The sequence below is a fragment of the Sinocyclocheilus grahami genome, unplaced genomic scaffold (assembly GCF_001515645.1).
Source record: "Sinocyclocheilus grahami isolate Dianchi unplaced genomic scaffold, SAMN03320097.WGS_v1.1 scaffold1762.1, whole genome shotgun sequence".
NCBI lineage: Eukaryota > Metazoa > Chordata > Actinopteri > Cypriniformes > Cyprinidae > Sinocyclocheilus > Sinocyclocheilus grahami.
Genome location: NW_015506941.1, coordinates 64,030 through 78,580, shown reverse-complemented (window position 1 = coordinate 78,580; position 14,551 = coordinate 64,030). Strand labels below are relative to the sequence as shown.

Genomic DNA, 14,551 nt, shown 5'->3' with positions numbered 1-14,551 from the left:
ACAGGGGCGAGACTAGAGGGATAAATCCAGGGAGACAGGCAAAGATCAGAACCGAGAAAACCAACAAGGCAAGGCAAGGCAAAACAAGGAAACACAGGAAGGATAACAGGAACTAGGAAAACTAACCAGCTAAGCAATACTCGGCCGTGAATGGTAGTTTGAGCGAGTGTTATATAGTGAGTGAGTGATGTGAAGCAGCTGTGTGCAATCAGTGAAAACAGCTGTGTGCAATCCATGCTGAGTGCAATCAGTGCAATGAATGATGGGATATGTAGTCCGGGATGATAAGCAACAGTAGGTGTAGTGCGAGAGTCAATGTAATGGAAAGGGTGACCTCTGATGGTAAGCAGACGGAAGTTCATGGACAGGATTCGTGACAGTCTGGTGGCCAGAAATGTTTTTATATGTAATGCTATGGTTTAACCACTAGATTCCGGAATGGCTGTTTAATGAATATAGCCTACATGTATTTAGCTCTACTGTAGTTGCTCAAGTGTTTTGCTGGTCATAATTGTTTGCTTTTTTTAGGTTTTGCATTTGAATGTATATTTAGACATTATCAAAAACTCTATTTTTATAAGTTTCTATTTTTTTTAAATGTTAAATTTAAGAAGTTTAAATTTACTCACATCCCAGTGTTATTTTATGATATCATTCAGCAAAACTCGTTATTGCATTCCTTGAAAAAGCAGTCTTCATTGAAACTCATTCAACCTCCTACAGAGAGAGAAATATTGCAGAAAGACTAAAAACTTAAAAATATGAGAATTGGCATCTGGTTATGGTCATTAAGGTGTTTCTTACTTTATCTAACGGCAATTATAGTATAACTGTCTATTATCTAACGATAATGCGCTTCATAAAATACCACTACTGTTCAGATTTCCAATATGTCAATTAATGCATTAAAATGTAAAAAAAAATGCAGTAATTTCTTCAATGAATGCAAAATGAATGTGCTTCAATGCTGCAACTACTGGCTGCTCCATGACACGTTTTACTTCCGTATTCCTCAGTTCTTATGGAAGTCTATGGGAGTGTCGCAGCTCTGTTTCTCAACGGCTCTGCATACATCTCTGGATGGCCAAAAAACAACATCTCCGATCATTCCACTCTCCTTTATAATGTCATCAAGCTTCGCCTTTTCTTATTGTTTTGAAAATGCGACCTCTAGCGGCGAAAACTTGCATATTGTGCCTTTAATCTTCAGAGTAGAATCTGTTCTCACTCTTTCCCTCAATCTTTCCAGGTGAGCGTCCGCTGACCAAGGATAACAACCTCCTGGGCACCTTTGACCTGACCGGCATCCCTCCGGCTCCCCGTGGCGTCCCTCAGATCGAGGTCACCTTCGAGATCGACGTCAACAGCATTCTGCGCGTCACCGCAGAGGACATGGGCACGGGCAACAAGAACAAGATCACCATCACCAATGACCAGAACCGGCTGACGCCCGAAGATATCGAACGCATGGTGAACGAGGCCGAGCGCTTCGCTGATGAGGACAAGAAGCTGAAGGAGCGCATCGACGCCCGCAACGAGCTGGAGAGCTACTCCTACTCCCTGAAGAACCAGATCAGGGACAAAGAGAAGCTGGGCGGCAAGCTGTCGTCCGACAACAAGGAGGCCATCGAGAAGGCGGTCGAGGAGAAGATTGAGTGGCTGGAGTCTCACCAGGAGGCAGATCTCGAGGACTTCCAGGCCAAGAAGAAGGAGCTGGAGGAAATCGTGCACGCCATCGTAAGCAAACTGTACGGCAGCACGGGTGGCCCGCCACCAGAAGATGAAGATGAAAAGGATGAGTTGTAGATCGTCCAGACTTTGTTTTCAGTCGCATGACGCCCTCGCCTCTCTAGGTTTACATATTGAACACGCAGATATTTTTTTATGAGTGGGGCGAACGTAAACCCTCAAATCTCTTCAGGAAAGACTTGGAGAGTCTTAGAGAGTTGCGCTTGTTGTCTTATTTTCTCTTCATTCTGATGGAGATTTTGTCAGGCTGGTTTGAGGCTCGATTAGGGGTGCAGGAAAAAATGTATTCACATATGTATCGCGATTCTAACTTCTAAATCGATTGTCTAAAGTGTTACATTTCTTTAACTTCACTGTACTAGTTATTGGCATGTTAGAGTTATTCACAGTAAGCTGCGAAAAAGGACTCGATGCAGTGTTCACTCTGTCGGACACACAGCCGAAGCACGAGCACAAATTCCGCCTCTCAGATGCATGCGATCCTGAATTCAGTTCTCTTTCACAGTTTATTGCACTTATACAGTCAAGTTCACACACAATTATGTCAAAATGCACTTTGTGTGGAGTATTCACATAAACACAGTCTGTTATGTTATACGTGAACATAAACAGTTGGAAGCAAATCAGATGTGTAACAGTATATTAGATCCATGGATTTGTTCTTAAAGTGACAGCCGACTAATAAGCCGCCTGTCACACTAACGTTAATCCAAAAAAAAAAAAAAACCTGAATAACTTTTGCATTTTTATTATGAATCAATTTATATGCAGTTAATACAGTGCAGACTATACTGTATTTTATTTTTATATTTGATTATTCAGTTTCTGTAGTATTTCTTAAGACAGATTAATCTTAGGCTAATGTACATGAAAAACTTATTTAATTTAAAGATTTTGTCTATTGTATTTGTCCTATTGTTTATTTTATTTACCAGCTTTATGTTTGCAAACGTTTTTATTTTTGTATCAAGGAATATTATCCTTTACGAAAATTAACCATGGTTTTACCACAAATAAAACCAAAAAAACATGGTTACTATAGTTAAACCATGGTAACCACAAATTAACCATAGTTATACCATAGTTTAACCATGGAATTTGTAGTAAAACTGTGGTTATAAAAATGGTAATCAATGCGCCAAAAAACCATGGTTACTACACTTTTACTACAATAAAACCATGGTTAATTTTCTATTTGTCTCAGTGCTCCCTTGCTTTACTACAGACGACTGCTGGTCCTGACTGCAGTCATCTTAAATGGCATTTGTTTTATAATACTGGGTTGACTAAAATGGTAAGGGAAAAAAACAATACATTTTAAGGTTTACATTTAATTATGTGATTTTTTTCTTCTTCTTCAAGACCTATTAAACGGTCTAATGCAGTCAAATAGGAAAATTAACACAAAACTGTAAACTAGAATAAAATCTATGCTTAAAACGAAACAAAATGTGCTTCAAAATCGTGAATTAGTTTTTAATCGAATCGTGACCTCAAGAATCGATATAAATCTAATCTTGCGGCTCCAAAGGATTCCCACCTCTAGACTCAATGCTGCGAGATACAATCTCATAATTCAGAGAACAAAAAGGCAGAATTGTGAGTTTATATCAGTGTTTATATCTCGCAATTTTGACTATTTTCAGATTTGCAAAAATAAGTCTGAATTGTCAGATAAAAAGTCAGAAACATGCTTCCATTGAAAATAGTGTACTTCTGCATTGCAAAATTAGCTGGATATTAGACAGTGATCCAGTAGTCATGATATTTATATGACTGAATATGCCTTTTTCTGAGGGACAAGCAGTTTATTAAGACAGTATGAAGTCAATATGTATTTTAAAGGGAACCTATTGTGCAAAAATCACTTTTATAAGGTATTTGAACACAGTTGTGTGGCCACAGTGTGTGAAAACAACCAGCCTATAGTGGTAAAAATCCACCCACTCATTTTTTTTAATAATCCCAATAAATCATAAACAGTCTCTTTGAAACGTGATTCCAGATTTCTTCCTACAATGACATCGTCGTAGGGGGAAGAAATCCCGCCCATTTGTGACGCGCTCTGCCCTGTTAACATAGACACAGCCCTGAGTGAGAAGCAGCAGTCTGCCATTACTGTTTTCTTGCTGTAGCTGTTGGAGATATACAATGTCAGCGCCAAAGAGGCATTACAAGTGTTGTGTTTTGGGATGCGCCAACGAACATAGGAGTCATATTTTGTTTTCTAAATTGCCTTTCTAAAAGAGCTTCTTAGCATTCTGTAAGGATAATGTTGCTAAAGTTATAATTGTCTCTGCCTGTGTTCACTGATGCTGCCTTCACGTGCTACCAGAACAATCGTAAATAGGAAAGTGGTAGTTAAAACTTTGCATATGAAAGTAATGTGAAGTCGACCGCTTGAATTTGTTGAGCTTATAATCACAAGTGGGACTTATAAAGTTTGTGATAGCACGTGAAGGCACCATGTGTCACGAAATGCCAGGAGAAAACAAGATAGATCCAAATGCAGTAGTTTATTAAAGTAACAAATAATCAGAACAGAACAAAAACTAGACAAAAGGTAATCCAAAACACAGGGAACAGAAAGCACGATGAACCTCAAACAACATCAAACACAAACATCAGATATCAAATAATACTGCAACCAAGACAGACATAGTGAGCATGGTATATGTAGTGATGGGATGATGAGTAAATGACTAACAGGTGATCATGATCAGAACAGAAGGACAGGCATGGGACTATGGGAAATGGAGTTCAACACATGTAACACAGAAACGGGAGAGCACCCTCAAGTGGCTAGTCCAGGGCACCACAACCAGACACTGTGACACCATGAGACCAGCTATGTCGTTATTTTCAAATAAACACTCTGGGGACATCAGAGACTTATTTTACATCTTGTTAAAGGGGGCAAAATAGATCACATTTAAAACTACTTTTGAAATGGAAAAAAAGATAAAGAAACATTCTATTGTATGTTGCTATAATGTTTCATCTCGACTAATTTGTGTATTTGGGGGAGTCAGGGACTGGAAGATGCTGGCTGATGTAGGTCAGCAACTTGCAGTCCAATACACTGCAGCTTGTCTATTTCATCTAACTCAAAGTACCCTGGGAGGATGGCACAGAAGAAGCAAATGAGAGGAAGAGGCTATGATATGTGGAAATGGCAAACAATGCTCATCAGCAGGGCTAGAAAGCTTCAGTCCGCCCTGTGGAGGTTGGCTGCCGGGGCTTTGTGTCAGCATCTACCATCAAGGTTCTTAAGGAGTTGGGAATCCATGGTTAAACCCTGTGCCAGACCGTCAGAGAAGTGGCAGATACTGCAGAAAACTGCAGACGGTGGCTATGGTTTAGGAGGAAAGACCCCAGCTGGGCCCCAAGATGATAGGGACCCACACCAAGGTCTGATCAACCTGTGGTGGGCCTGCCTCTGCGGAGGGAGTCTTGTGTTTAAAAGGCTGAAACACCTGAAAATGCAAAGGTACATAACTGAAGATGGGTTTTATTTCATCTTCTGGTGGCCCAGAACATTTGCTGGTGGTGGCAACTTTATATTCAACTAGTGCGGTGGGGATTTATACCATCTTGTCCTATGTTTTCAAATGAGTGTATCTGGATGCATCCAGTGACATCTAGGAACAGAATAGCTGACAACAAAGGAAAGACCTTGTGACAGCAAGGAAAAACAGCTGACTGCAGGGAACAGACCCCATCTGGGGCTGGCAGGGGCTAGCTACCCTTGTCAGCAGGCTCCAGTACAAAGTAGTACATGTAGATGCCCACCTTTAGCTATGAGCAAAGTAAAGGAAGAATACCCCTGGTGTCGACGAGAGTGGGGGTGAAAGATGACACACGGATAGATCACACAGCTAGTGACTTTGGAATGGATAAGAATAAGGAGAAGGTAGGCACTGCACAAGAAGTTGTCACACTGAAGGAACCCGCTAAGAAGCTTCAGGTGTGCTCATGCTCAGGTAAGCCCTGCTCTCGGTTGTTGGAAGCCCTAAGACTGGCAAGAGCGGCTTCCAAATTAATCTTATCTTGCTGGATCTGTCCGCTGCTTTTGACACCGTTAACCATCAGATCCTCCTGTAAACCCTCATGGGAAAGGGCATCTCAGGAACTGCATTTCAGTGGGTCAAGTCTTACCTCTCAGATAGGTCCTTCAAGGTATCTTGGAGAGGTGAGGTGTCCAAGTCGCAACATCTAGCTACTGGGGTGCCTCAGGGCTCAGTGCTTGGACCACTTCTCTTCTCATTCTACATGGCATCACTAAGTTCTGCCATTCAGAAACATGGCTTTTTCTATCTGCTATTCTGATTACACTCCACTCTGTCTCTCATTCCATCCTAATGTAACAATCTGCACTGGCTACCAATAGCTGCTCGCATAAAATTTAAGGCCTTGATGTTTGCCTACAAAACAACCCCTGGCTCTTCACCGCTTTACCTAAATTCACAATCTCAATTTCATTTTAAGATTTAAAAACAGATTTATACCTTGCTTCAGTATCAGTAACTCTTTCCCTCTTCACATGAGCAAGCACTAAAAACCATGTTTGCTCCGTTTTATCTGTTTGCTCAGAAAATATTACCACCAATTTTCGGATATGTTTTCATGATAACAACATATGCAACACACACCTAATACACAAGAGCTTTCAAACTGGCATTACAACATTGTTTCCAACATAGATATTGCGATAAATGTTAATACCTTTCATCATGGTTGTTCTTCCTCCAGGGGTCTTTTATTTTGTGTTTTTGCAGACACTTTTACTGTTTCTGCAGTATATACTGTAGTATGTATACTGTGTGTCTTTGCTGCATGCAGCAATAATTCACAAATTTAAATCTTGAATGTAATATGAACTGCTTGCTATACTGCCTGCTATTTTTAAAAGTAGCATGTAAAAACAGTATGAAATATGCAAAGTAGCCCCAAATGTACTTAGAGACTCTGAAGTCACTTTCAAGTCTGAAATTTATTGTAGCAGAAAATATCATTAGACTTTAAAGGGGTCATAGGATGCCCATTTTCCACAAGTTGATTTGATTCTTTAGGGTCTTAATGAAAAGTCTGTAACATAGTTTGGTTAAAATTTCTCAATGGTAGTGTAAAAAACACCTTTTTTACCCTGTCAAAAACAGCTCTTTTCAGATCAAGCCGTTTTTGTAGCATTTTCCTTTAAATGTTAATGAGCTCTGCTGGCCCCGCCCCTCTCTTCCAAGCTGCTCTCAGAGAGACTGTTTACTTTAGCCGCATTCATCATGAAACTTGCTAATTAACACATTATTTGGAAAGGCGATTTGCAAAGATTCATTACAAAACATTATACTCACTTCTTCTGTAGATGAGGCTGAATCATAAAAGATTTGTGCAAACATAGATGCATTTATGTAGATCGGGGGCGCATTCCCTTCAGAAACAAATTATGCTGTGTGATAAAACGGCACATTTTAGAGTGACCTTTTATTGTGGCCAGCCTAAGGCACACCTGTGCAATAATCATGCTGTCTAATCAGCATCTTGATATGCTACACCTGTGAGGTGGATGGATTATCTCGGCAAAGGAGAAGTGCTCACTAACACAGATTTAGACAGATTTGTGAACAATATTTGAGAGAAATAGGCATTTTGTGTACATAGAAAAAGTCTTAGATCTTTGAGTTCAGCTCATGAAAACTGGGGACAAAAACAAAAGTGTTGCGTTTATCATTTTTTTCAGTTTATATATATATATATATATATATATATATATATATATATATATATATCTTTCACCCTTCGTCAGGCCTGCTTATGTCAATATGCATTGGTGTCTTTTTAAAATGTAGCCCTGTTTTATAGTAAAGGCTTTTTACTTTGCTTACTATGGGAGTGCCTGGACGTGGATTTTTTTTGTGTTTTGCAACAGGATCCGCTTATTATTTTTGACATTTATCCACTACACAAGGCGTTTCCCAGCGGGCACCTTGATATCAATTTTGACAAAAAATATTAGTCATTGGTGACAATGCTGTAACATTATTTTAAATTCTGTTTGGACAGCAATTTCTTCCAGTGGTAACTGTGTGAAAATAGGAAGTTAATCCCACACTGAAATTGGTTTAATGTATACATAGGCCAATATGTTTGACATTCAATTTACATCAAATCAACGTCATTTCAAGTTTTTGACATCAGTTGGATTTGCATATTTGACCTGTTTTTTTTTGTGTCAATTTTGATGTCAATTTGATGTCTTTTCAACATCAATTGCCTAATGGGTCGTGCTTGGACCCCGATGATCACCACTTGCGGCTATATTCTAAATCAGTTCAGAAATTTAAGTTGATCAATAAGTTAATTGGTCAATAAAATGTTAGAAAAACAAACCATTTTGCTTTACATCTATACCCTGATAGCACACATACATCAAGGAGACATCTATTTGACATCTGCACTTACATCAGAGTGCAGAGTGCATTTACATTTTTTTAGAGTGTTTGCTCATCTGCAATACGACTTTAGGACGTTTCCTATCAGATGTCAAATAGACATTTAGAAAAGGTCTATGATTTAGAATGAATGTAAAACTCACATCTTGAAGACGTCTGTCAGATGTTTGGACACAGCAGATGCTTTCTAGATGAAGCGATCTTTAACAGACATCTTGCAGACATACGTGTGCTATCTGGGTAATGCAGTCATAGAATTAGTGTAATTTCGATTCAGAATTGAATCATACTGAAAAGCATTGCCAGATTGTTCCTTATCGTTGCATCATTACATGACAGCTAATCATTTGTTTGCACGCAGATAGTTTTGCTCACACTCTGTTAATGAGTCACCAAACCACAACAATGTCATTGTGAATGTGCCATATATTCATGCATGCATTTGACACACATACACCCATCTGATTCTCAATTGACCCTCAGTGGTTATTTATTTGCACTTTATCCGTTAAAAAAGCTTATTGCCTGAATATTATATTAAACTCTGTCAAACATTTATTTATAATGACACAAAATGGGTGTTGTGGGGATTCATAAACGACAATGGGCGTCGGGACGCAAGATTAAATCGTTTCATCTCGTGTAGTGTGTCATAGTGGACGATAACTGATGCCTTGTGTGTGAGAGAGACAGCACGCGCTGTCCACAGATCAGTGGTTTTTCAATCTGTTTGATGCCAGGGACCCACAAATGTAATAATTCCCTTCAGGTCTGGTTTCACGGACGTGCTAAAGATGAAGCTATAATACTAACATATTGGCAAAACAGTGCGTATTTGTGTGTGCGCTCTAGAGAGCGTAAAAGTTTTCCATTTACAACATGTTTTACTGCTTTTAGAGTTGATTCTACTTCATCCAGCGTTATGTGTGTTCTTAAGTATCTCGATACAGTTTGTTTTACTGACAGAGGAACGCTTCATATGATTAATATGACTCAAAATAATGATTAATCCATAATTAGTGGCATGGCTGGTTCACTCGACAGAAATACAGGACACACATAACTGCTGAAACAGATTGAGTGGCTGGAGTCTTACCAGGAGGCAGATCTTCAGGACTTCCAGGCCAAGAAGAAGGAGCTGGAGGAAATTGTGCAGCCCATCGTAAGCAAGATGTACGGCAGCGGAGGAAGAAGACGAAATGGATGAGTTGTAGATCGCTCAGACTCTGTTTTCAGTCGCATGATGCCCTCGCCTCTCTAGGTGTACATATTGAACACGCGGACATTTTTGTACGAGACGGGCGAACATAAAGCCTCAAATTCAGTCAGCCCGGTTTGAGGCTCAATTAGGGGTGAGGGAAAAAATTGATTCACATATGTATCGAGATTCTAACTTCTGCCGATTGGCATCAATTCACAAATTTAAAAAATCGATTTTCTAAAGTGTTACATTTTTAACTTTGCTGTACTACTTTAAGGTATTGGCACATTAGAGTGTCAAAAGACTCAGTTACACTTTATTTCGATAGTCCACTTTAGACATTCTACTAACTATAAGTGACTTTGTAACTACATGTCAACTACATGTCAACTCATTCTCATTAATTTGCAACTACATGTCTACTAACTCTCAGAGTAGACTGTTAGGGTAGGTTTAGGGTTAGTAGAATAAGTTGACAAAGAAAGTGTTAGAATATATTAAGCAGACAGTCTACTAATACTCTACCAACTGCTAGTTGACATGTAATTGCAAAGTTACTTACTGTTAATAGAATGTCTAAAGTGGACTATCGAAATAAAGTGTCACCAAAGACTCAATGCAGAGTTCACTCTGACGGACACAGCTGAAACGCGCCTCTCAGACGCGTGTGATCCTGAATTCAGTTCTCTTTCACAGCTTATTGCACTTAAACTGTCAAATACACACACAGTTATGTCAAAATGCACTTTGTAATAAACTGTTTCCACCTGTTAGATTAATGTAAATCCAGCCCTGAATCACTTTTTTTTTGTATTTTTACTATGAATCAATTTATACGTAGTTCATACAGTGAAGACTATACAGTATTTTATTTTTATATTTGATTCAATTGCTGCAGTACTTCTTAAGACATGTTAAACTTAGTCTAATGTACCTGGAAAAACAACGTTTTGTCTATTGTATTTGTCCTATTTTTGTATTTATTTTTTATTTTATATACAAGTTTTATGTTTGCAAAAGTTTTTATTTTTGTCTCTCGGCTGCCTTTATTACAGACGACTGCTGGTCAGCTTGTTTTATAATACTGGGTTGAATAAAATGGGAATAAAAAACAATACATTTTAAGGTTTACATTTAATTCAGTGAGGTTTATTTTTCTTCTTCAAGACCTATTAAACTGTCTACTGCAGTCAAATAGGAAAAGTAACACAAAACAGTAAAGGGAGGGTGTTCGGGATCAGGGGGTTCTGGGTAAACGTCATGTCACATACTAAAATTTATTTGTCAAAATCCAGAAAAACATTTCTACCACAGTTGCAAAATAAAGGTTAGATACAAAATGAGCACAGTTGTTTGCATCACTGAGAAATAAAATGGAGTAGATTTTGTTCCCCTGAAATATAAACAATTCATGCATTTGGGTGAATGATAGAGTGCTTTAAAAACATTTAAAACTATTAAAAAAACTATTTAAAAAATATATGGTAACACTTTACAATAAGGTTCATTAGTTAACATGAACTAAGAATGAACAATACTTCTACAGTATTTATTAATCTTAATGATAAAAATCAAAAGCTGTGCTTGTTAACATTAATGCACTGTGAATTAACATTAACAGAGATTAATAAATACTGTAATAAATGTACTTTTCATTGTTTGTTCATGTTAGTTAACATCAACATTATTGAAAAGTGTTACCAGATATATATAATTTCCTTTTTTTAATTCATTACTATTTGAAGCAGTATTGTACTAATACTAAAACTGGAAAAAATAAACATTAATTTATAAATGAATACAATTTTGGCTCTGTGCTGCGTGCGCAATAATCAAACCTTTTCATAATATACAATAAATCACAAGTTTAGTGTGAAAATGTCAGTTAACATGGTGAAGTCTGATCATTTCTGATGCAGATTTACACTTTCCCATCACTGATCGTGTCTGAATGACATTAGTAAGTGTGTATGACACAGCATAAGGGCCCAGCAAACCTTTTGTTTCTTTTGTTACTCTTGAACTTCCTCTTCCTTTTGTTGATTTCTCAGGGCAGCTTGTTATGTATTTAGTCAGAGGCAATATCAAGAATATCTAGTATGTCTTTATATCAGTGCTCTCATGATTGTACAGTGATTGAATTGATCGATCTTTTGTATGCTAATATACTGTACATTTGACGTAGTGAGCAATAATCAAACCTTTTCATAATATACAATAAATCACAAGTTTAGTGTGAAAATGTCAGTTAACATGGTGAAGTCTGATCATTTCTGATGCAGATTTACACTTTCCCATCACTGATCGTGTCTGAATGACATTAGTAAGTGTGTATGACACAGCATAAGGGCCCAGCAAACCTTTTGTTTCTTTTGTTACTCTTGAACTTCCTCTTCCTTTTGTTGATTTCTCAGGGCAGCTTGTTATGTATTTAGTCAGAGGCAATATCAAGAATATCTAGTATGTCTTTATATCAGTGCTCTCATGATTGTACAGTGATTGAATTGATCGATCTTTTGTATGCTAATATACTGTACATTTGACGTAGTGAGGATTTTTTTATTTCTAGATCATTTTATCTGTTCTATAAAGCATCCGAAGGATGGTGTACTTTAACTCTATTTTGTAATGAAATGCTGAGTTGCTAAAAGACTTGTGTAACCTTGAACGAGACGCTCCTCTGCTGGGATTGTCCGTGGAAATATTTTACTGTGGGAAAAAAATTTAATTTATATTTTACAAAATTTTTTTTTGACATCTAATGTTAGTATCTATTGTTTGCATTGGCCTTTATTAAGTATGTATTTTCACATTCTTCATATTTGAGTGGCTTAATATGTATTTGCAGCTGAACTCGATGCAGCCATTCTAAACTGTGTAGGAGTTTTCCATTCATTAGTTTTTGCATGAAAATGCATTGCTTGGTTATAGCCGTCTGTCCATCCAATGAGTGTCATGTGCTTCATTATGTACCTGCTCTGACCTCTGACCTGTGACCTTTATCTTTAAAGTACTCTTTACAGAAATCAGAGACCATTTGACACGAGATCAACGTCAAAATGCGACTGCTTTGCCTGTTCCTGCTGGTGGCCGGCAGCGTTTTTGCCGAAGAGGACGACAAGAAGGACAGTGTTGGGACAGTGATTGGAATAGACCTCGGGACGACCTACTCGTGGTGAGAATAAGTTTGGATTCATATACAGGGTTCACGGGCCCTTTAAATTTGATTTTCGAGACATATATATAGAGAGAGAGAGAGAGAGAGAGATCACTTTCTGAGCTTAAAACATTATTACGTTCTCTATTATTTGTGTGTACTTATACTATTTTATTTTGTTCCAGTGTTGGAGTGTTCAAGAACGGCCGTGTCGAGATCATCGCCAATGACCAGGGAAACCGCATCACTCCGTCATACGTGGCCTTCACCACTGAAGGTGAGCGACTCATCGGAGACGCTGCGAAGAACCAGCTGACCTCCAATCCTGAGAACACAGTCTTTGACGCCAAGAGGTTGATCGGCCGCACGTGGGGCGACTCGGCCGTGCAGCAGGACATTAAATACATTCCCTTTAAGGTAAACGCGTCTGCCAGCCTGTGTTTGAACTGTATTTGAACTGTATTTGTCTCTTTGTCTTCAATGGGGACACTAAACACCTGCTGTGTCTCTTTCAGGTTATTGAGAAGAAGAACAAGCCTCACATCCAGCTGGACATCGGATCAGGTCAGATGAAGACTTTCACCCCTGAGGAAATCTCTGCCATGGTTCTGACTAAAATGAAGGAGACCGCAGAGGCTTACCTGGGAAAGAAGGTAAAGTTTTGACTCCAACACCAAGAAAACATCTCTGTTGCACTGCAGTAAAACTCAACATATGATCTGTTTCTGCTCTTCTAAAGGTCACACATGCTGTGGTCACTGTGCCCGCTTATTTCAATGACGCCCAGCGCCAGGCCACCAAAGATGCAGGAATCATCGCCGGACTGAACGTCATGAGGATCATCAATGAGCCGTAAATATAGAATTACTTCTACATTGTTGTAAAACAGTTTATTTGCTTAAAGGAATCTTGTTTAAATTGACATCAGTGTTATTTAGTATCATTGATTTCCTATTATAGCTTATTAATAAACTGATAGATTTTTTTATATTGTCAGCTTTTATTTTTTAAGATGGTGGTTGAGGAGAGATTAATTTTTAAAACCAATAAATAAGATATTTTATGGTTTGAATTTAATTTATGGTGATGACCCTGATGGACACCCCCCCCCCCCCCCCCAGTATTGTTACTTGTAATAAAATTAACATTAACATTTAATTGATAATAATAATAATAACCCTGTTGAACATCTTGCTCTCCACAGAACCGCTGCCGCCATCGCTTACGGTCTGGACAAGAGGGACGGTGAGAAGAACATCCTGGTGTTTGATCTCGGCGGCGGCACCTTTGACGTTTCCCTGCTAACCATCGATAACGGCGTCTTTGAGGTGGTGGCCACCAATGGAGACACTCACCTCGGTGGGGAAGACTTCGATCAGCGTGTTATGGAGCACTTCATCAAGCTCTACAAGAAGAAGACCGGCAAAGATGTGCGCAAGGACAACCGTGCCGTGCAGAAGCTGCGTCGTGAGGTGGAGAAGGCAAAGAGAGCGCTGTCTGCACAGCATCAGGCCCGCATCGAGATCGAGTCCTTCTTCGAGGGTGAAGACTTCTCCGAGACGTTGACCCGCGCCAAGTTTGAGGAGCTCAACATGGTAAGAGAAGCTCCGCTTTACCAACTAATAGGCCTGTCGCAATCAATATATCGACTTATCGCAATATATGTACATGACCTCAATAATTTTTGGTGACGCAATATATCGCCCATTATAGTTACTTAAAAATTAACGTCACCATGTTTTTTGCATTCCACTTGCGCCTGTGTCTTTTGCAGCTTCTCGTACATAACGTGTAGTCATGAGGTGCTAGTTCACATTTAGCAAATCCTTCTACAAACAAAGTTTCATCTGCAGATATGGTCTTGTTTAGGGATCTGTCTTTGTGCATACGGACATCTGACTGCTGAGTAGAGATTGTGTTTTACAGCAATAGTGTGCCCCATTAATTTACAGAGAAAAGGTCAGGAAAAAATCTGTAGATGGAAAAATCTCCATA

At 38.8% G+C, this 14,551-nt stretch overlaps 1 protein-coding gene and 1 pseudogene across 1 annotated transcript in view; both read left to right on the top strand.

Moving 5' to 3' along the window:
• Positions 1–14,551, top strand: part of LOC107572500 (78 kDa glucose-regulated protein-like) — a 59,673-nt gene that overhangs the window by 38,247 nt on the left and 6,875 nt on the right. The window contains exons 2-6 of the mRNA XM_016258923.1: positions 12,411–12,574; positions 12,742–12,973; positions 13,072–13,209; positions 13,296–13,408; positions 13,761–14,151. Of these exons, the coding sequence (XP_016114409.1) occupies positions 12,459–12,574; positions 12,742–12,973; positions 13,072–13,209; positions 13,296–13,408; positions 13,761–14,151 (990 nt within the window). The 5' untranslated portion in view covers positions 12,411–12,458. The remainder of the gene's footprint in view (positions 1–12,410; positions 12,575–12,741; positions 12,974–13,071; positions 13,210–13,295; positions 13,409–13,760; positions 14,152–14,551) is intronic.
• LOC107572495 (78 kDa glucose-regulated protein pseudogene) lies at positions 782–1,883 on the top strand (annotated as a pseudogene).